Below are 21,223 nucleotides of genomic sequence, written 5' to 3' on the forward strand. Positions count from 1 at the left end.
TATCATTTAGACAACACTGCAAGGATGTTAAAGCTCAGTAATAGAATGGTTTACTACTTAAACTTTAGTTATATGTAATTGAAAAACTTATACAAACTTTCGTAAGTTAATTGAAAATTAATAATTTATAAATAGATGTGGTTTATTATGGATAGCTTGTTAACATTATTAATTTTTATATTTATTTGAATTTCAGATGCATAGATTTCTCTTAACTTGTTATGGAAAAGCTTGAGACTTGGGCTTTTCATAGGGTATAGCATGAAAAGGGGGTATGTAGTACATATTCATGAGAAGTAGAAGAGGCTACATTTTAACTAAGGTACTCAAAGTAGAAGTTAATAAGGAGAGTATTTTGGCCCTGTCTACAAAGAATTACTTAAACCTAAAATCATGTCTTTTGCAGAATTTGTCATTTTTTGCATTGAGACTACAGACATTTTTGTACTTTGTTAGTCAAGTATGGATTTCTTAGATATATATTATTGTTTAGTTTGGAAACTAGTTAATTATTTAAATTGTACTTAGCTTCTGACTACTGTACAATGTCCCATGGGACAGTGAAATAATTGGGCATTCAGTTTTAGGAGAAGACTATCCAACAATATAGCTTGCTTATTATTTTAAGCTTAAACTAACAAGAAATCTGATACTGCTTAATTTTTTAAAAAAAGAACCTCTAAGAACAAATCCTTTGTAGATATTTTAATTTTTTTTTGGTGCCACCAAGTGGGGAAATGTTGAATAATGATGTTTTCATGCAAAATGAATTATATGGGCCAGTGAAATGCTCATATGAGAGGTTAGCAGAAACAGCTAAACTTTTTATTATGTGTCATGTTAGTAAAGTTTTTAATATATTCTCCAAGATGTTTGTGAATTACAAATAATATTATTATCCTAATTAATGTACATTTAATATAAAGTAACTAATTGGTTAAAGAAGATTAAAGTGATAATTGAAAATTCAAATATAGAAAAAATGTTTAATATTTTCTTCTTGTGCTCATTAAAGTTTGTCTTAGTTTGGACTGCTGCAAATGTACTACAGACTGGGGGACTTAACAATAAACATTTATTTCTGACAGTTCTGGGAGCTGGGAAGCCTAACATCAAGATGCCAACAAATTGGTTATCTGATGAGGGTTCACTTCCTAGCTTTCAGTTGGCTGTCTTCTCATTATTTCTCATATAGTAGAGAGTAGAGAGAAAGCAAACTCTCTTGTATCTGTTTTGTGTCACTAATCTCATTCATAAGGAATCCAACCTCATGATGTAATTACCTCCAAAAGGCTCTACTTCCAAATACCATCACACTAGAAATTAGCTTGAATATGAATTTGGGCTTAGGGATGGGGGTTGGGGTGGGGGTAGGGGACAAACATTTAGTCCATAACACCTATGAATGGGTGTAGTGGTTCTCAATAATACTGAAGATAGAAATCCCCTTTAAAAAATACAGTTTGTCACTGTTCATGTGACATCACACTTCTTATAGTCTGCGATACTTATGGAAAGATGCACCATTATTTTATGTGCATTTTTACCATTGTAAGGAAAAATCCTTGACAATGATTTCATTATTAATATTTTTCTACATTCAGAAAGAGAAGCTTCTTGGTTTCATGTAGATACTTTTTAAAAATCACATCAATCTTCTGCCCACATAACTAGGAAAATGAGTGAAAGAAATTGTAAAGGTATTTCTAAAACTACACATTTTATAAGAAATTGTGAATCATTTTTTGAATTAGTTATTGATGCTTTTTTAAAATGAACAGTGCAAGAAAGTATAAGAAATGTTTGTGCTTTGTGTATGTTATTTTAAAATATTTCTGTTGGCAATTTATTCTTGGAAGTCAAAACAAACAATATAGGAGGCAATTATGGCCAACCTAACCTTTTAAACTGTGCAATCTTTTAGCCTTGTTGATTTTTCAGAAATTCACTAGAGGGCAGTAGTAAGCAATAAAAATTTGGTTTTTGAAAATGTGTTTTTAGTACATTTTTTCCCAAAGAAGTTTGAGGATAAATTCAAAAATGTTAATTTTTAAAAATGTTTATTTCAATACTAAAATCTAAATAGTATAGTTAAATTTCCCAATTATCATTGAAACTTAAACATGCAATCTAAAAAACAAACTAAATGCTTGATGAAAAAAACAAAGATTACTTACTTACTTTTATTTGCTGTATTCAGAGAATTAAAAATTTAGAAAAAGGTGATATAGTCTGGTCTAATGTTACTACAAGTTGTTATCAAGGACATATTTTCATTTTCTAATCTTTTATATTAAGCCATTTAGGAATTCAGTTCAGCTCTTTTAGTAAATGTATCAATTTCATGTAAGGAAATAACTTCATGAATTAACAGTTCTCTCTTCTTAAAATAGTTTTGGTCAGATATTATCTTCTTACAATAATTATTTTATTAACAAATATTTGTTCCTTGAATAACAGTAGGAGGACAAAGAATTTGGACTTAAGTCTTAACATACCCAGTAGTCTCCTGTGGTTGTTAACTAGTTGGCTCAGAAATCTGATTAGTCAACTTTGGCAGATCTATCGAAAAAACAAGTGTGCAGACCAATACTGTTAAATATGTGTTGTTATGTAGCGTAAGCAAGGGACATTTACAAACCAAGGAATGTTTCTCAGACATAGTATAATTAAGCTGAAACCTAAGTGGCATTCAAATTTGCTAATGAAGTTAAGAAGGTAGGTATAGATGAGGGTACTGCATGTATTAAAGTATGAAAGCCTGAAGTAGTTTAAAATTTGAGTGTTTCAAGAACTCTGAACAATGGTGAGGTGCAGGTAGAATATCTCTGACTGACAGTGTCAGCAGACCACTTTCTTATCTCCATACTGGCTCTGGAGGCACCTTCTCAAAAGGTGCCCCTAGAGGAGTATTTTGAAAAATGTCCTTCCTGGTCCTGGAAAATCTTAAAGGATACTCATTTGAAGAATGAAATAATCTGACTTGGGTGTTCAGAGTGAGATCATTTTGAAAATGGTATAGAAAATGTATATGTAGAGAGTAAAGAGCAAGAGAACTTAGATGACCTTGTATTCTTATTTTATTGTTTTAGTTGTAAATGGATATAGTATCTTTTTATGTACTTATTTTATGTGGTGCTGAGGATTGAAACCAGTGCCTCATACATGTGAGGCAAGGGCTCTACCACTGAGCTACAACCCGAGCCCTAGATGACCTTGTATTTGACAGTAGATTATAAATAAAGGCCATGTTGTTAATCTTCTTAGACCAAAAGATTCCATGGGAAACAGTATTGAGTACTGAAGTTAGTACATTATAGGATTCAAATCCATTCAACATAGAGTTGGGTTTAGCCTAAGAAGTGGCATTTATCCTGATGCAATCTCATGACCCTACCTATCTCCAGGGGACCCAAGGGAGACTAGGTAAAGAAGTTTGTGTACTCAGAAGAAAAGTGGAACAAATTAAAAATTATATTCATGTATCCACTTCAGAGCCTGTTTTTGCAACCAGCAGATTACATTTGTCATTGTTTCTTCTAGGAATTTAAAGTCAAGAGATTCAGAACCATGGTCATGTGGCAAATGCCATTGACTGTTATGTTAATGGTTATAATAAAAAGTTATTATTTGAGGCTGGAATATGGAATTGAGTAGTATATATAATAATATGTTTATTTTTAATGACTAATAGTTAAAAATTCCTTGTTGGAAAATATTTAAAATACTTAGTAAAAAGATTGGTTATAAACAGGTAGAACTTTTAAACAAATTGTCCATATAGATAATTGGATGCTAATCAAGTACCATGTATATATTAGGATAATATCTTTTTCTAAAAGTTTACTGAATATACTTGGAGGAAATTAATGTTGTTTTCATAGAAAATAATTTTATAAATTGTTCTTATTAATTCACATTATCTTAACCTGATTAACCTAAAGTTGTAACTTATTTAAGTATTATATTTACATTAAATGTGCAACTTGTCTTTTGAGGAATAGTTACTATTTTAACATAACTGCATAAAAGTAAGTATGAAATAAACAGGAGAATTATTGGATAATATAATCATGATTCACTTCCCTATAACATTCTTCAGTGTGACTGTTCACTGTCACTACTGCTCACTTTCAAGTTATTAAAGGACTTGTTTTTCGTGATAATTGTGTTAATCTGATTAAAATGAATTTATTAAAACATTTCAATTTTGTTTATTTTAGGCTTATGGCATGTCGGCATTACCATTAAATTTAATAAAAGGCACTAGAAGTGCTGCTTACGAACGTTTAGAAAACACCGAAGATATTGAAGAAGTGGAGCAACATATTCAGACGATCAAATCAAAAGTGAGTTGGTGTTTTGTTGTTACTGGTAAAATTACTTTACCTTTGAGTTGCTTTCTCATGTGACTTTGTTATTGGGAAACATGCACATTTTTATATTTTTGATAGTTTTGTAATATTGTTCAAAAACCATACCCCTATTTTTGAAAATTGAACCTCCTATATAATGTAGGACACTGGCAGTTTTAGAATTTCTATCAGTGTTCTGTCAATTAAGAAACAAACCTGCTTATTTATGATCAAGCCCTTTCTAGTTCTCAGTTATCCTTATTCCATGTGTAACATCATATTTTACTGTGTAACTTGTGTTCAGTTTTATGTATTTAGTTGAACAAGCTAAAGATTACAAGTAATCACTTGCCATCTAAATGGACTTCTAAAAATATAATAATTTTTTTCTTCCTTTTTTACCTCCAAATAACACATTAATCTTAAAGAGTAAGGAAAAATAATGAGCTTTCTGAATTAGTCCACTAAGCTAGCATGATCCTGCTTTGAAAATTTTTTAAAAAAAGAAGATGGTAATAGCGCCCAAAAAGGAAAACCACATACTCTGTTTCATGTGAAGGAAGAAGCAAGTATTTTAATGTAAATACAAATATTAGCAATGAAAACCTAATGCTGTAATAAAAGACTATATCATAACACTCAGACTAGGTTTATCTCAGAAATAGATTTATCTTAGAAAATATATTAAAGACTTTAATACATTGAAATTAAATGAGAAGTATAAGCATCTTAACAGATGCCAAAGATTTAATTGGTAAACGTCAATTTGTAGTTAGGATTTTGCAAAAAGAAATCTTACCAAATTAAGAGAAGAAAATCAAGGAAGCCTCTGATGAACATCATACTTCAATTGTGAAAGAAACATTCCCAAAAGAGTCAGATAAAGGGCAATAATGTCTATATCATTGTCACTCTTTAGTATATTCCTGGAGATTCTAGTCAAATAAAAAGGAATTTAAATAAGAACATTGAAAGAAGGAGAGAAAAAAAGAAATACAATCTTTGTGCTTTGCAAATATCATCTACCAAGGCAATTAAAACAATTAACTACAAACTACTAGAACTAATAAGAATTCTTCAAGGTATCTAGATACAAACATATTAAAAAATCATTAACCTGTTGGAATATGTTGTAGAGAATTATCTCATTGATAATTTTATAGCACAAGCTATAAAATATTAAGAAATGTTAGTATCTACCTGATGGAAATTATGAAATTTACTGAAGCACATAATAGGAGATTCAAATAAATGGAGAACTTCATTGGTTTGTAATTGGTTAATTCAGTATTATAGAGATGAGTTTTTAAAAAGTTTTTGTATAAATTCAATACAGTTTATACAAAACAAAATTAAATTTGCATACAATTTCACAGCATATAAAACTGGATTCTGAATTTAAATCAAATATAAAGTTTATGAAACACTGTAGAAAGTGAATTTATCTTGGTGTGAAGAAGTCCACTCTAAAAAAGACACAAAACCCAGATGCTAATTAAGAGAAAATTGGTTAAGTCTTCAATTTTTATGTTACAAAATATTTTATGAACCTGAAAAGGGCACCTAAATGAAAGTTAAAGACCAACAATTGTATGGGAAGAACTCGCAATACAGTTGATAATGATAGTAAGTAAAAGGACAAGCAACACACAGAAATAATGAAAGACCCAAAGGTAGTTCACTGAAGAAGAAATTAAACTGTTTAGTAAAAATATGAAATGAGGTTCAGGTAAATAGTAAATAGTAGCTTGACTAAATGTCCCAGTTTATCTGGGACCTAGAACTTTCCAAAATATAAAATTTTCAGTGTCAAAACCAGGATAATTGGTAATCCTAGTAATCAAAAGTGTAGACATTAGAATGACTCAATATGTATTTTTTAATCATTTGAAAGTCTTTTAAATGGTTACCTGTGTCAGGAATTGATGAGAATTAGGGGGATAGGTATATTGTTTGTGGGAATATGAGACATACAGCTTTTTAAAGAAAAAGAAATGTGTGACGTGCACTTGTATATACTACTTAAAAATGTAACCTAACAGTTTATTTATTGGAATCGATGTGTATTGTGTATTATATGTACACGTTTGTATTCAGGTATGTAAAGATAATTATGGTGCATTGTTAATGACCCTAACCAAAAATTTTTTAAAAAAGGAAACAATCTTAGTGTTCAAAGTAAGGTATTTGTTAAATTAAGATACCGTGGTATAATGTGCCATGTAGTGATAGAAAGGTATGAGGTAGATTTATATAGCTTGAAAAATACATCTTATAAAAAAATCAGACTATCTCACTTCAAATTCTGACTTTTCTGATTATGCACATTACATCTCTGGTCTTATTTTTCTCATGTAGTAAATGAACATATTGCTATTATTTTGAAAATTTAAGTAGAATAAATGTATAAAGAAAAGACCAGTTTTTGGCATAAGAAGAGTGCTCAAGGTATGTTAGCTATTATGTACAAAATATATATAAACACATTGTTACACATGTGCAGGAATCTGATCTGCTTAACAATGATAACCACAGGAAAGAGAGAGATAATATGCTTGGTGTAAAGCTTTTACATTTTATTTTTTTAAAGAGGGTGTGTGTATTTACATATATTATAACCACATTATTTTTTCAAATGAAATAGACAGTTGCTTTAGAATTTCTGTCCTAGCTTTTGTTTCTCTTACCAAAACTATTCTTCTATTAGTCAGTAATGCAGAGTGGATATCTGTCCCTCACTCCACTGATGTATTCACCAAATAGACACATAACTTGTTTTAAGTTGACCCTCAAATTGGTTTACTAATTTTTTTTCTGACATGGCTAAATCCAGCAGTAAAACACAACTACCTCATTGTTTGTATCATTTGGACATCAAAATGGAAGTTTTGAGAAAATTTATTATGAGTAAGATATAAAGTGCTAAGCCCTTCTCAAATCACATACTTGAAGTATTATTGCCTGGGTCTCTCTTTCAGAAGGGAGTGTTCATTTTATTCCTCTGATCTTCAGAAAATATCTTTCTGTAAGTTTCCTTTTCTGGAATCCAATTTGATAATACCCAGTGTATTCAACTTAAAAGTAGTTGACTTAAAGGAATGAAGATAGTAAAATATAGTCTTATGAATATAAAATATGGCCTCTCTACCAGTGGCATCAACATTTATTGAGAGAAATATAAATTCGAGGCTCACTCAAGATCTAAATTATATCTTTGGGAAGTTGGGCCTAGAAGTCTGTTTAATGAACTTTCGGGTGATTCTTAAGCATGCTAAAGTTTGAGAAGCAATAAGATAAGGTATAGAAGAGGAGAGTTAGCTTTAGAAGAACCTGATAGTGTGAATATGTAAAGGGCTTTTTATAACTGCCAGAATCTCTTTATTAAATGATTTCGGGCATTGTCTTCATTATATGATTTCAAATTGAAGCAACACTAAGCTATGCTGCAGAGCAGTGTTTTTATCTGCTAAGAACCCATTTAAACTTTAATAGGGATATTAAAGACATATTTTCTAATGTTTTTGCATTCTTAAAATGTAGTCTTTTTTTGTTCCTTCTAATAAAAGCAAACAAATCTGCATTTCATTTTTTTTTATTTAGCAGTTTTATTCTAGTATATTATTGTGGTCAGTTAGACATTTTGGGCAGGGAAGTTCAAGTAGAAAAGTATATCTGTGAGACATCATGGAAAAGGCACTACTCATGGTTTCCCAAAGTGTCACATAAAAACAGATGGAAATTATCTGTCAGATAGATTGGCCAAAGAAAGTGTTACTCGTTTGCAAGTGTACTTGGACAACAAGGAAATGCCAACTCTTAGCAGTTGTTATAAAAGCTCCTGCATGTAACCTATGCTTGGTATTGCATCACTCTGCTGATATTTGAGTTGGACTGAGAAGCATCAGTTCAAGGAACACAACCACTAAACTAAAGGGTGGGAAGGGGCAGGACCAAATAAATTAAAATAAGGAATAGATTGGTTTGGAGGTGAGGAAAAATAATTTCTGTGCCTAGTAGTTAACTCCTTTTAAACAAACCTTTTTATAGAATGTTTTACAAATAAATATCTCTACATATCTTTGTCATTTGGAATAAGGGAACAAGAGAAAGGGCAGTGTTAAATGTACATGCATCTACATTTTGATGCTAATCTTGGTTCAGAGACGTTTACTGTTATATTGCATTTGACTTTTATTAATTTTGTCAATTTGCCTAAGTAGGGTCCAAGCTAAAAGTATTTTGTTGCCAGATCTGCCAAATCTGGTGGGTACTTTATTAAGACCTTAATGGTGTGTGTGTGGGGGGGAATCCTACCCCAGAACCTTTAATTTTGTTCTGTTATTTGCAGAGTAAAGATGGTCGACCTTTGCCAGCAAGGGATAAACGTGCCTTAAAGCAATTTGAAGAAAGGTTACGAACACTTAGGAAAAGAGAGAGGCACTTAGAATTCATTGAAAACAGCTGGTGGACAAAATTTTGTGGTGCTCTGCGTCCCCTGAAGGTAAATGGAGTTTAAAAAATAAATTATGCTGTCACTCTTCTCTCAAGTTTTTGTAGTGCCTCTCAGAGATTGAGTTCTTCTTTTGAGGCACTACAGAATGATACTTAAGAGCATGGATTTTGGAGTTCAGATACTCTGGTTTTCAATCACAGGTCCCTTGTTTAGTTCAGGCAAGATATGTGACCCCTCAGAGCTTCATTTATTCTTATGTAATGTATTATTCTTGTGTAATGCATTATAATGGAGTTTTTAGGAAATTTAAATAAAAATAAAGGTAAATAAGTAATAAGCTATTAGCATATTTTGCAAGTTTGTACTTATCTATAAGTAGGAGACCTGAGACTCACATTAGAACTGAAGAACCCTAACTGAAAATTATAGAATTTGCCTCATTGTTAGATGTTAGATGATATTTCTGAAAGTATGTAAAAAGGTATTATTGAGATAGAAAACATTATGTGGGGGGCAGGAAGAAGGAACCATTGTTTGCCAGCCTTGAATTCTTGGAATTTTGGAACCTGAATTAAGTACATAGATTGAATTAAAGCATTATAATATGAATTAAAGCATTATAATATGACTCAGACTAAAAGATAACTAAAACTCCTGTCCACAGACTTCTAAATTTGCATGTTATATATATAGGGGCATTTCAGAGACCAGAGCTTTGTATAATAGTATACAGGTTGTAATTCAGAAAGTACGGTGAAAAGACTCATATGAAGAAGGCAAGATGGAGCTAGAAGGTGTGTTTTGGTTAAATTTTGAAATACTTCAGAGTACTTTTATCAAAGACAAATGAGTCATGTTTAATTTTGGTGCTACTTTGCCTCTCACAGAAAGGAAATGCATTAACTCTTCACCCTAAAAACCTCTTTTTTCAAAGAGTTTTTTAAAAATATACTACAGTTATCTAATTCTATGTGACTACTTTTTTAACCTTCTGTTACAGTTGTGTGTGTGTGTGTGTGTGTGTGTGTGTGTGTGTGTGTGTGTTGCTGAGGCTCTAACCCAGGACCTAATTCATACTAAGCACTCTACTACTGGGCTATACCTCCAGTCCAGAATAAATTGTTTAAGGACTCACTCCAGTCCTTTCACCTAAGGTAATTTGTCTTCATAGCAACAAGGTGTACAAAGCCTCTTCAACCCTTATTTTAATTCTTAATTTTTTATAATGTCTTATAAATATTCGTAACCTGATCTCTGTCATCAACTGCCTTCCTTTAAACTTCTGTTTCATTTCACTGAGCATATGTTTGGAAGGATTTTTAAATCAACTATTAAGTTTACAGATTGATTTTGCCAATTATAGTTGTGTAAATATGTAGAATATTCATATCACCCCCAAAATCTACCATCCCCTCCTCCCTTGAGCTCAGACCAGGTAACCACTGATGTTCTTTCTGTCATTAGAGTTTAGTTTTACACAATTCATAACTTCATATAAATGGAATCATGAAATGTAAAAATTTTTGTCTAACTTCTTTGGCACAGCACAGTATTTTTCATTCACAGTACTGCTTTTTTTCCCCAGTGGTCATTCCATTGCATTGTTGAGTAGTACTCTGATATGTGTCTATATCACAGTTTATTTATCCACAGTTTATCCATTCATCTGTTAGTGGATATTATGGTTGTGTACAGTATTTCTTCAAATTTTTTTTTTCTTTGAATCCCATGTTTGTGTTGGTTTGCTGATGATGTCCAACATCTCTCTAAGACTCTTCACTTCTTTGTTTCTTTCTTATGTACTCAGATTGGGTCATCTCGATTTATCTTCAAGTTGCTAACTTCTCTGCTTCTCAAATAACCTTTCTTCTAATGAGTCTTTTTTTTTTTTTTCCAGTTATTTGTTTTTCAATTCCAGAATTTCAATTCACTCTTTTTTAGCTTTTTTAAATCTCTTTATTGGTATTCTTTATTTGTTGAGACTTCATTTTAAGACATGGCTTTTTAGAGTTTTTTGAATATATTATATTAAATCGTATTTAGAGTTTTTGCCTGGTAAGACTAATGTCTGGGTTTTCTAAAAAATGCCTATCAGTTGCCCTGCTCACCTGCACTTTTGGTTGCCAATACTTATGTTGTTTTTGTTGTTAAAACTTGAACAGTGTTACATAATATAATAAGATAACTCTACAAATCAGATTTTCCCATCCCCAAGAATTTGTCATTGTTACCCTTTCTGTCATTATTTAGTGACTTCTCTGACCTGACTCTGTAAAATTTCTACTCTTTGTTATATGTGATCACTGCAGTCCCTGCTCAGTTAGTTTGTTAATGGTTGGCTAGAAATTCTTAAACACCTGCAATCAGTAAGTCTCCCAGTCTTTAACTAGGGGTTTTCATGTGTGTTGGTACACTACTTCAATACCCATGCAAGCACTTTACAACTCAACCTTAGCCTTCATTTCCTCCACGTACTCAATGCCTGTCAGAGGTAGATTTTAGTTCTCACATCTTTCCTGATCATGCACAGAGCCCTGTGCATACACAAGACCTTCTAGATTTCCAGGGATATATCAGAACTTTTCAAACCCTTTATTGGTATCTCTTTTCCTGGTCTTTTGTTTTAAACTTTTTAGTTAGTTTATATTTTTCTATTGTCCACTGACTTTGAGGTCATGAAGTTCATAAATTGCTTGTAAATTTTTTTTGGCCAATGCTCCTGTGAAAAGGCTTTTAGCCCCATGTGAACACCAATCCAAGTCAAATACAAACAGCTTTGCAAGTGGGGGCTTCCAGAGAAATACCAGGCAGGCCAAATAATGACAGTTCTTTGGGAGTGCATCTGTAAAAGAGGGTCAGTCCCCTTTGCTTCCTTATTTGATTCTAGGATGCTGGCTTTTGTGGCTATTTTTCAAGGTTGCCATGGCAGTAGAGTGACAGAATTGGAACTAGAGAAAGTTTGAATTTCATAATGCTCTGTATTTTGAGATTCGCCATTTTTCTTGGAATAAATGCTGCTGTATTGCTGCATACCTTTGGTTAATTCCCAGAATGTTGAAAATGTTGATTCTGATCATTTATGCTAGTTTTAGTGCTTTTATGGAGGAGAAAATTTTCAGAGGTTCTTACTCTTCTATTTTACCATGTCACCTTTGTAATTAACTTTTATTTCAAAATGACATGATTGCTAGAGCATACATTAATATGCCTTTTAGGTTAACCCAACATGATCATCTCTGAAATGAATCTATAAGTACTAACTCGAGTTCTTATATTTAAATATATGCAATTTTCTTGATCTTTATAAAGTACTTATCTTTTTTATATTTATTCTGTGCTCTTTTAAGTAACCATTTAAACAATCTAACCCTGGTTGGAAGATATCCAAGGATATATTGCCTTTTTTTTTTTTTTTAACTTTTTGACAAAATAGAGATCAAGGGAAGGGAATTTTAACATGATATATTTCTATGTTATATTTCTTTACTACTAATTGGAATCTGGCAAGTATATTGCCTCATACCACAAGCTATTTCTTATTAACAGATAATTAGAAAGTGATATGTTTTACATACTTATTTTTAGTATAAGACCATTGTCCTACATTTCACCTAGGTTTCAAATATAGGTACTAGAATCTGATAGAAGAAAAATGTGTAACAAAATGAACATTTATTACTATAAAAAAGCCACTTCAAAGTTCTGTAGAGATTAAACCCTTTTTAAATAATGAATTCTCATGTGGAATCCCAGTATGTGAAGAGATACACATAGTACTATTATTTCAAGAAATGACTATTAGATGTATTTGGTCCCTTTTTGTTGCCAACTCTCTCCTTCCCAACAAGCTCCAAAGGTATCCTGTTTGAAGAATTCTCTTGAATACAGACCTAAAATTATTTCCAAAATTCGTCTTCCTGTGCCAGATAGAATGATACATTGTTATTTTACTTCTTTTATCTCCTCTATTCTAAAATAAACTTTAGCAGTCATGTGAAATTAGATGAAAATCTCCCTAACTTTCATGAGTTTATCCATCTGTTTCTATTAATTCCAGTTGAAGGAGAAGCCACTTAACATATGCTTAGTAAGACTCATTTTTTCTCTGTTCTTGCCAATTGTTTAGCTCCATTGTCCCTGGAATTTGGGTAAGATATCAGGGGAAAAAGAGTCCATGATAGTGCTACCATCGATTTCACTTGTTTTTTTTTTTTTTTTTTCCTTCAGAAACAGTTTCATAGAAACTCAGTCTCAAATATTTCATTTCCTTTTTTCCTACCATCCCCAATAAAAATTGAAACAGTAGAAAAAACCCACTTACAATACTCAACACATTTTTGCACAGAATCATTGTTTTATATTAGTTTCTTTAGTGCTTTAGTTAGATCATTGTTACATGCTTGCAATTCATTGAGCATAATGGTTTTGTGCTTTTAATATCAACTTTTAGAACTATATTGTAATGCATATATTTTTGCTTTTAGATCATATGGGGAATATTTTTCATCTTAGTTGCATTGCTGTTTGTAATTTCTCTTTTCCTGTCAAAGTAAGTATAGTACACATATTTTTTTATTTGTCCTTTTTAGATATACATGACAGTAGAGTGTATTTTGACATATTATATATACATGAAGTATAACTTATTCTAATTAGGATCCCATTCTTTTGGTGAACATGATATGGAGTTACTGGCCATGTATTCATATGAACATAAGAAAGTTATGTTGGATTCATTCTACTGACTTTCCTATTCCCATACCTCCTCTCTTCCCATCATTCCCCTTTGTCTAGCCCAGTGAACTTCTGTTCTTCTCTACCTGCCACTTATTGTGTGTTAGCATTTGCATATTAAAGAGACTATTCAGCCTTTGGTTTTTTTTGATTATCTTATTTAACTTAGAATGATAGTCTCCAGTCGCATCCATTTACTGGCAAATGCCATGATTTCATTCTTCTTTATGGCTCAGTAATAATCCATCCAGAGCACACATTTTCTAAAGCTTACAAATTCTGTGATATACATTTTTTGGTGCTGAACTCCATTAGTGTATCTATTCATCTAAAATAGCTACTCTACGGCATTAACTCAAAGAATGACTGAAAGTCTCAATAACAGACAGTATTTCTTTATATCAGCTGAATAATATCTGAGATATTTAAGTGACAATTTTCCATTTTTTTTTACTCAGCTGAATTTGCATGTTTCAGTTATGAGATATTCTTTCTAGAACAATTGAAAATGTGATAGTAAAACATAATTCACTCTTTATAATTTTTTCATTGTTTTAGTTTAGATAAAGCTCTTCATTCAGCTGGAATAGATTCTGGCTTCATAATTTTTGGAGCTAACCTGAGTAATCCACTGAATATGCTTTTGCCTGTACTACAAACAGTAAGTAAAGTATCAAGTCATTTTATGTTCCAGCAAACAGATTCTGATACTGTTACATTTAAAATTAGTATTTTGAAAATTTGTTAATACTTTATGCTATTTTCTCTGCTAATTTGACTTTTTATTGCATATACTTTCTACATTAATATTGTTTAAAGATTATTTTATCAATATATTACTAGAGTTTTAGCTGAACATAACTTGATTTGGGATATATTATATAAGGTGAACTTTTCCAAATAATTTTTGTTTTTAATTTTTAATAAATTCTTTTATATATATACATATACATACACATTTAATTTGATGCTTAATTTGTTTAGGTTTTTCTTAGGATAATCATACTAAATGACTTGGTAATACTTTGCATTTTTGAGGATTTTTCTTTTTTAAAGGTATCATAGTAACCTAGTCTAAATCAGGGATGATATTTTAAATATCTTTCAAATATAAATAATGAAATTTTCAATTAATTTTATATGACTTCTAGAGCTTTCATAGTTTGTATATTAAATTTTATTTTATTTTTTTCTAGGTTTTCCCTCTTGATTATATTCTTATAACAATTATTATTATGTACTTTATTTTTACTTCAATGGCAGGAATTAGAAATATTGGCATATGGTTCTTTTGGATTAGAGTAAGTATATGAAGCATTATTATTTTGATTTTTTTCTCATTATTTTATACATGATCTCCATTATTACAAAGTATATTTAGAATGTATAAGTTGTGTCTTGATACCAAGAGTGATGGTAATATTAAACTTTCTCACTTCATGTTAACATAAAAGTGGTTTTTGTCTAGAGAAGTACTTCTTAAACACAAGTCATTTTGCCCCCTTCCCCTGGAGATATTTGGCAATGTCTAGAAACATTATTAGTTGTTATATAGCTAGGGAGTGTTACTGGCATCTATTAGGGGCTGGAGATGCTGCTAAACATCCTGAAGTATACAGGGCACAGACTAATCCAGTCCCAAAGTCAACAGTGCCAAGGTTGAGAAACCCTTGTCTAGAAGATACATTGTTTTCCTTAGTGTTTTGCTGCATAGAAACACACTGATGATCAAAAGATGGCCTTCCTTGTTAGGAGTTATAGATTACTACTGTCAGCCCTCTATATAAAAGCCCTGTGGATTTAATCAACTGCGGATAGAAAATGTTTGAAAAATAATTGCATCCATACAATATTTACAGAGTTTTTTCTATGTTATTCTTCCCTAAATAGTATATCATAACAACTATTTCTGCAATCTTACATTATATTCATTATTATAAGTAATCTAGAAGTGATGTAAAGTATATGGGAGGATGTTCAGAGCTTATATGCAAATACTATGCCATTTTACATAAGAGACTTGAGCATCTGTAAATTTTAATATCATAGTTTGTCTGGAAACCAGTCCCCCCCAGACATTCATAAGACACAATTGTAGGTTGTCATTTTCTTCTTATACTCATTTTGAAATAATTTGAGAATTTTAAAATGAAACTGAGTCAGATACTACTTGCAGATGTGAGTAAAAGAAAACCCAGTTAATTAGTATTTGAATTAATGAAAGGCTTCTTATTATGAAGGTTATCATATGTTTTAATTTCCCTTTAGTATAGATGTATGTGAAAATATCTATAATTAGATTATCATAAATTATCATAGATTACCTTTTGTAGTAGAATATTATATGAGGATATCATGAGTAGTTCATAGAAATGATTATTTATAAACATGTGACATGTTTTTCTGTAATAGTATGCCAAATAATACATATGTAAAATCATAAATATATTACTAATATTTAGAATTTAAACTCATACTTCTGATATTTAGATAGGAGATAGTTCACAATTCTTAGTTCTATGTACTTTTAACAGATGCCATTGTATAATAAGTCTGGAAGCAGGCCACATGAACACTAATAAATTCTGTAGGTGCTTAGTTTTTAATGGATCGTTTATAGGTTCCTCTCCTATTATTTTAAAACAAATACAAAGCTAAATCTAAATGCTTAAGAGGGAAAGAATTATCTTTTTCATTCTTCTAATTATTTGCAATGGCTAAGACTTTGTATTTATTTTGGAACAAAGAAATGGCTGGCTGAATTGTGTAAATTATTTTCCATAATGCAATAGAAGTACTTAATACTTTACAAATAAAATATATTGCTGAAATTTTGTCACTGTCTTTTTTCTTTGTAGTTATATAAAATCAGAAGAGGTAGAACCAGGCCTCAAGCACTTTTATTTCTTTGTATGATACTTCTGCTAATTGTTCTTCATACTAGCTACATGATTTATAGTCTTGCTCCCCAGTATGTTATGTATGGAAGTCAAAATTACTTGATAGAGGTAAGTGCAGTATTTAAAACTTGATTATTTTTATATTTTATAGACAGTGATGTTTAAAGGCAAATTTTAGTTTTGATGGCTTGCATATTAACTCATCAGATTAAATTTAATATTGCTAAAACTGGTTTGTCATTCAGTTTTGAGTATATTTATATTCGTTTCATACTTTTTTAAATAAAACACAGAATTTTGTTATCATTGTTTCTTAAATGGATCCTGTTAGATACTAAGTTCCTGAGCTTTATCTTAGCACTTTAAGTGATTTTAATTATATGACTTCCCCCTAAAAGCTTTGATAAGCATAGTATTTCTATTCATTGATTCTATGAATTGCACAGGAGAGGCTTTCTGAATATTTTATTTGTAAATTACTTGACTTTCTTTCAATATGATGGGTATCCTTATATCTGATTTCTTGATGATATTGATCTCCCAAAAACCAGTTGTTTTTTGTTTTAAGTGGACAGCAAATTTAGATTTTTCTGACAATTGACTGAACCTTCGTTTAGTTTGTTTCTTCATTCTAAATTACTTCTTTGCTTTATTTCCTAACAGTTCAAATCATATTTGTGTTTCAGAGCCTATTTCAGGCATTGCTTTAGTGGAGTCTTGCGTTGCTAAATTAGGCTGCCCAGATTACTCCTTTTTTTTTTAATACTGTACTTCCTCCATTCTTCCTTTACTTTAACAAACATGTAATTGAAATGAAAAAAAATCTAAGCACATCAAACTGTAGGTTGATACCATCCATAATATTGCTAAATATTAAAAGGCTAGTTAGTTCATTGAAAAATTTTAAAAGTAATTAATAATGTAGGTGGATTAGAAACGGGTCAGATTGTAATGGAAGTACATGGACCACTTTTATTTGACATCCACTGTATTAGATGATTGAACCATATTTTTCACCTTTTGATGCCATTTTGTCTTCTTCCTGCCTTATCCTCTACACCCAGTGTACTAGGTCATGTTTAGTAAGCATTTATCTATGAAAGAAGGAAGGTAGGTTATGTTTTGCAAGGACAAAAGACATTCTTTGCCAGCTTCACAAGTCTAAAATTAAGTACTCTATTTCTTTTTAAGATGCCATGTTTAGACTAGACATTTTTTATTGACTTCATGTTTGTTCTGGAAAGAAACTTTGTTGTTAAATTGTTGCAAAAAGAATTTTAAATTTACCATAATTCTTTTTCTTCTAATTGAAATTTGCATTAAACTTGCCATTTAGAATATTAAATAGATGTAATTAATAGAAAAGAGTATAAAGTTCATAATGTAATTATTTTTTTTATTCTAGGTATAGTAATAATATAATATTTTCACTTTAAGTATATATTCATCTTTCAGAGCAATGTAACTTCTGATGATACTAAAGGCAATTCAACTCTTTCTGTGCCAAAGAGATGTGATGCAGATGCCCCTGAAGGTAAAGCAGATTTTTTGAACTGTCTTGGACTTTATCATTCTTTTAGAAAAAGAATGTGTTTTGCCGTTAATCATTTAATATATCTATTTTAACGTGTGGTAACAAAGGAACTTTCAGCAAGTAGAACATGGTAAGTCTCTTTAACAGAATTTCTTATTGATGGAAGGATTTCCATTAAGGAGTCAACCATTACCAATTAGTTACTTCGGAAGTAACAAAAGGTAGTTATTATTTATCACATTTACTAATAAGCAATTACTATTAAATGATTTTTTTTTTCCTTAGAAAACTCCAAGAGGGTTTTTTGGACTCTGTAAGTCCTGAGACCAAAAGTACCTATCACCTGGACAACTTTTAATCCATTCTTACTACTTTATAGTAATAGTATTAATTATAATAGCAGTTAACTTTTAAAAAATACTGTGTTCAAGCACAGTATTTCACCATTTTGACAAAATCTCTGACTCTGCTCTTAATCACTGTATATTCTAGAGAATGATTTTTTCCTATTTTCTGTGAGTTGTTCAGATGATTTTTTTTTTCTTTGAATATTATAGTATCCAATTCTATGGGACTCCCAATGATTTTTTTCAAACTTTATAAAAAAAAAATTGTTTGCCTTCAAAATGCTTTTATTTAATGGTGTCAAATATAGTATATTTTTTCATAAGACATTCATGTATACTATTATGAAAAACATAACTTCTGAGGTTTTATTTTAGATAGTTGAACTATATAATGTGATAGACAGTAATAGGAACAGGTACAAAGTACAGGGATAGCCTAGAGGAAGATGTGAGTAGTGCTACCCTATTAGAGATTATTGCAGAGCGATAGTCAAGAATAAAAGTTTCAGCAGAGATACTGGAGCTGCATTTCAAGATTAAAGAATTTATCTGGTTTGTGTATCAAGGTAAGACTGTTCTATGCCAAGAAGAATAATGCAGGAACAAAATTAAATTATACAGGTATGTATTAAAGAGGTTTTAAAACATTGTTTTGCTTTGTTTTTTAAATTATAGAGGTAAGCAAGTGACAGAGGAATGAGATTGCAGAATTGGGAATCAGTTCATAAAGGATCTTAGATGACTAAATAGCCAATAAAGAGTTTTAAGTAAGAAAATAGAAGTTATGATCTGATTTATTTTCAGTGGGTTAATTATAATAGTTATACAGAGAAGGGATTTGAGAAATTGAGACCAGAACATGGAAATAAGTTAGGGATAAGGGATCAATCTATAGTTATAAGGTAGTAAAAACTTGAATTAAATAGAAATCATGATGATAGAAAATGATGAAATTTAAAGAACTTCTGATTGCTTAGATCCAGAACAGTGATGAAGGAAACATTCTTGAATGACCCTCCAGTTACAGAGTAGTTTTATAAATTTTGATATTACTACATAATATAAAAGTTAATAGGATTAGAGAGAGATGTAGGATATGTTCAATTAACTTGAGGTGTCTCACGGACATTCAGTTGGAGATCTCACAGTTGGATATAAATGTAAGGAATTCAGAGGGCAAAGAGTGAGAACAGAATGGAGACTGGAACTCAGGAAAATCATTTTAGGGCAAACAGATTAAGAAGGTACAGGGAAGACAAAAGAAAAATACTAATGGAAATAAAATTAATTTCATTGAATAGAAAGGAACATCAAGCAGTCACAATTCATATTACTTTATTGAAATTATTAATAAATACTTAGATTGGATGGAAACTAGAGAAAGTACGCATGCCAAGTGACATGTTTTATTTTTTAAGATTGGGAAAGACTTTATGGTTGATAATAGATTTGAAGTATTGGAGCAGAAGATGTTGAAGAAAAATGGCAGCAAGGCTGATTTATAGACCAGAATCATCCAGTTCTGGAGAATATGATTAAAAAGGCATAATGCTTTAGAAAAAATAAGGAATACCTCTTTCTCTGAATCACAAAGGAGATAGGAATGTATGGTCTTGGATCGTACATTTTTTATTCTCCAAGGGTGAGCAGGAAGTGATATTTCTGTATTTCTTAATGAGCTGTGAAATATAAGTTCATATCATCTACTGAGAATTAAGTGAACCATGAGGTAAACAGTTGAAGAAAGTGGCAAAAGTTTTTGATAATCTATGAAGGAGAACAGATGGGTTCTGACTGAAGATAAGGCAAATAGGTAAAGGGACAGAGAAGGAATTGTCAGTTTGTATTTTTGTTGAACAAATCTGAACAATTGGTATGATTGTTATTCATACCAGTTTGGGGAAGGTATGACTTGAGGAATTGAAGTGGAACTGGGGATGTAAGTGTGGGAAGCAGGGTACACATGGAGGGTTAGAGTATCAGCTGACCAACCAGACTCCAGAAGCATAGGAAATAAGGAGAGATTAAAACTAGAGAAAAGAGTGAAGCCAAAAGATGAGACAGAAAAACCTGCTAGAGATTATTTTACCATGTATGAAGAAATAATAGTTTAAATGTTGCTAGTATGAGTATTACTTAATGTTCAAAATCTACTTTATTAATGACTTTATCCCTAGATATTTTATTATGAAATACATTTATACATCACAAGAAGGATCAATAATTGAAGTGCTTTGGGTTATCATCGTTAGCTAAATGAATGCAGAAGGAAAATTAGTGTTAGTTTAGTTTTGTTTTTTTTTTTTTTAAACTAAGGGAACAATTACCTTGAAGATCCAAAGTAGATTCTGTTTCCCAAATTGTTATAGTAGTCTTGAAACCTTAGAAAAACAAATAAAAACAGATTGAGGTTTCAAGAATATATTTTGCTGATAAAAGGGGATTTTAAAATGTCCCTGTGTTGCTGAACTGCATAAATTAGTATATCATAGGTCAGTAAACTTTAGTCAAATGATATACTTGTTTATAACTTTTCATGAATCACATTCAGTATTTTTATTTTTCAGTCTGATCTAACTTACTGTGGTTGAAATGACTCTCTTTGAACTGCCATTTTTCTTCAACATTTTAGTTGTCTCATCTTTTGAAATGTTACTTTATAGTACAAAAATGCACCCTTTCAGTTTATGGGTTACATTTACTTTTCCTAATCCTTTTTTTTTTTTTTTTTCCCTGTATCACATGTCTAAACATTAAATTTGCTTGTGCATGCTTGGAATAAGATGGTAGATATAAGGTAATTAGATTTAGGGTAGCAGGATAGTTTTTTCTGTTTTTTGTTTTCCCCCTAAGAGAATAATTTAAATATTGGTAGGGGAAGATGAAGTAGGACATGGTAT

General features: G+C 30.9%; 1 protein-coding gene across 1 annotated transcript in view; it reads left to right on the forward strand.

Moving 5' to 3' along the window:
- LMBRD1 (LMBR1 domain containing 1) overlaps positions 1-21,223 on the forward strand; it is a 103,527-nt gene that overhangs the window by 55,611 nt on the left and 26,693 nt on the right. The window contains exons 8-14 of the mRNA XM_079146529.1: positions 4,224-4,349; positions 8,704-8,856; positions 13,293-13,357; positions 14,101-14,203; positions 14,739-14,843; positions 16,401-16,550; positions 17,898-17,976. Coding sequence (XP_079002655.1) covers positions 4,224-4,349; positions 8,704-8,856; positions 13,293-13,357; positions 14,101-14,203; positions 14,739-14,843; positions 16,401-16,550; positions 17,898-17,976 — 781 coding nt within the window. The remainder of the gene's footprint in view (positions 1-4,223; positions 4,350-8,703; positions 8,857-13,292; positions 13,358-14,100; positions 14,204-14,738; positions 14,844-16,400; positions 16,551-17,897; positions 17,977-21,223) is intronic.

Source organism: Sciurus vulgaris, assembly GCF_902686455.1.
Source record: "Sciurus vulgaris genome assembly, chromosome: 7".
Taxonomy (NCBI): Eukaryota; Metazoa; Chordata; class Mammalia; order Rodentia; family Sciuridae; genus Sciurus; species Sciurus vulgaris.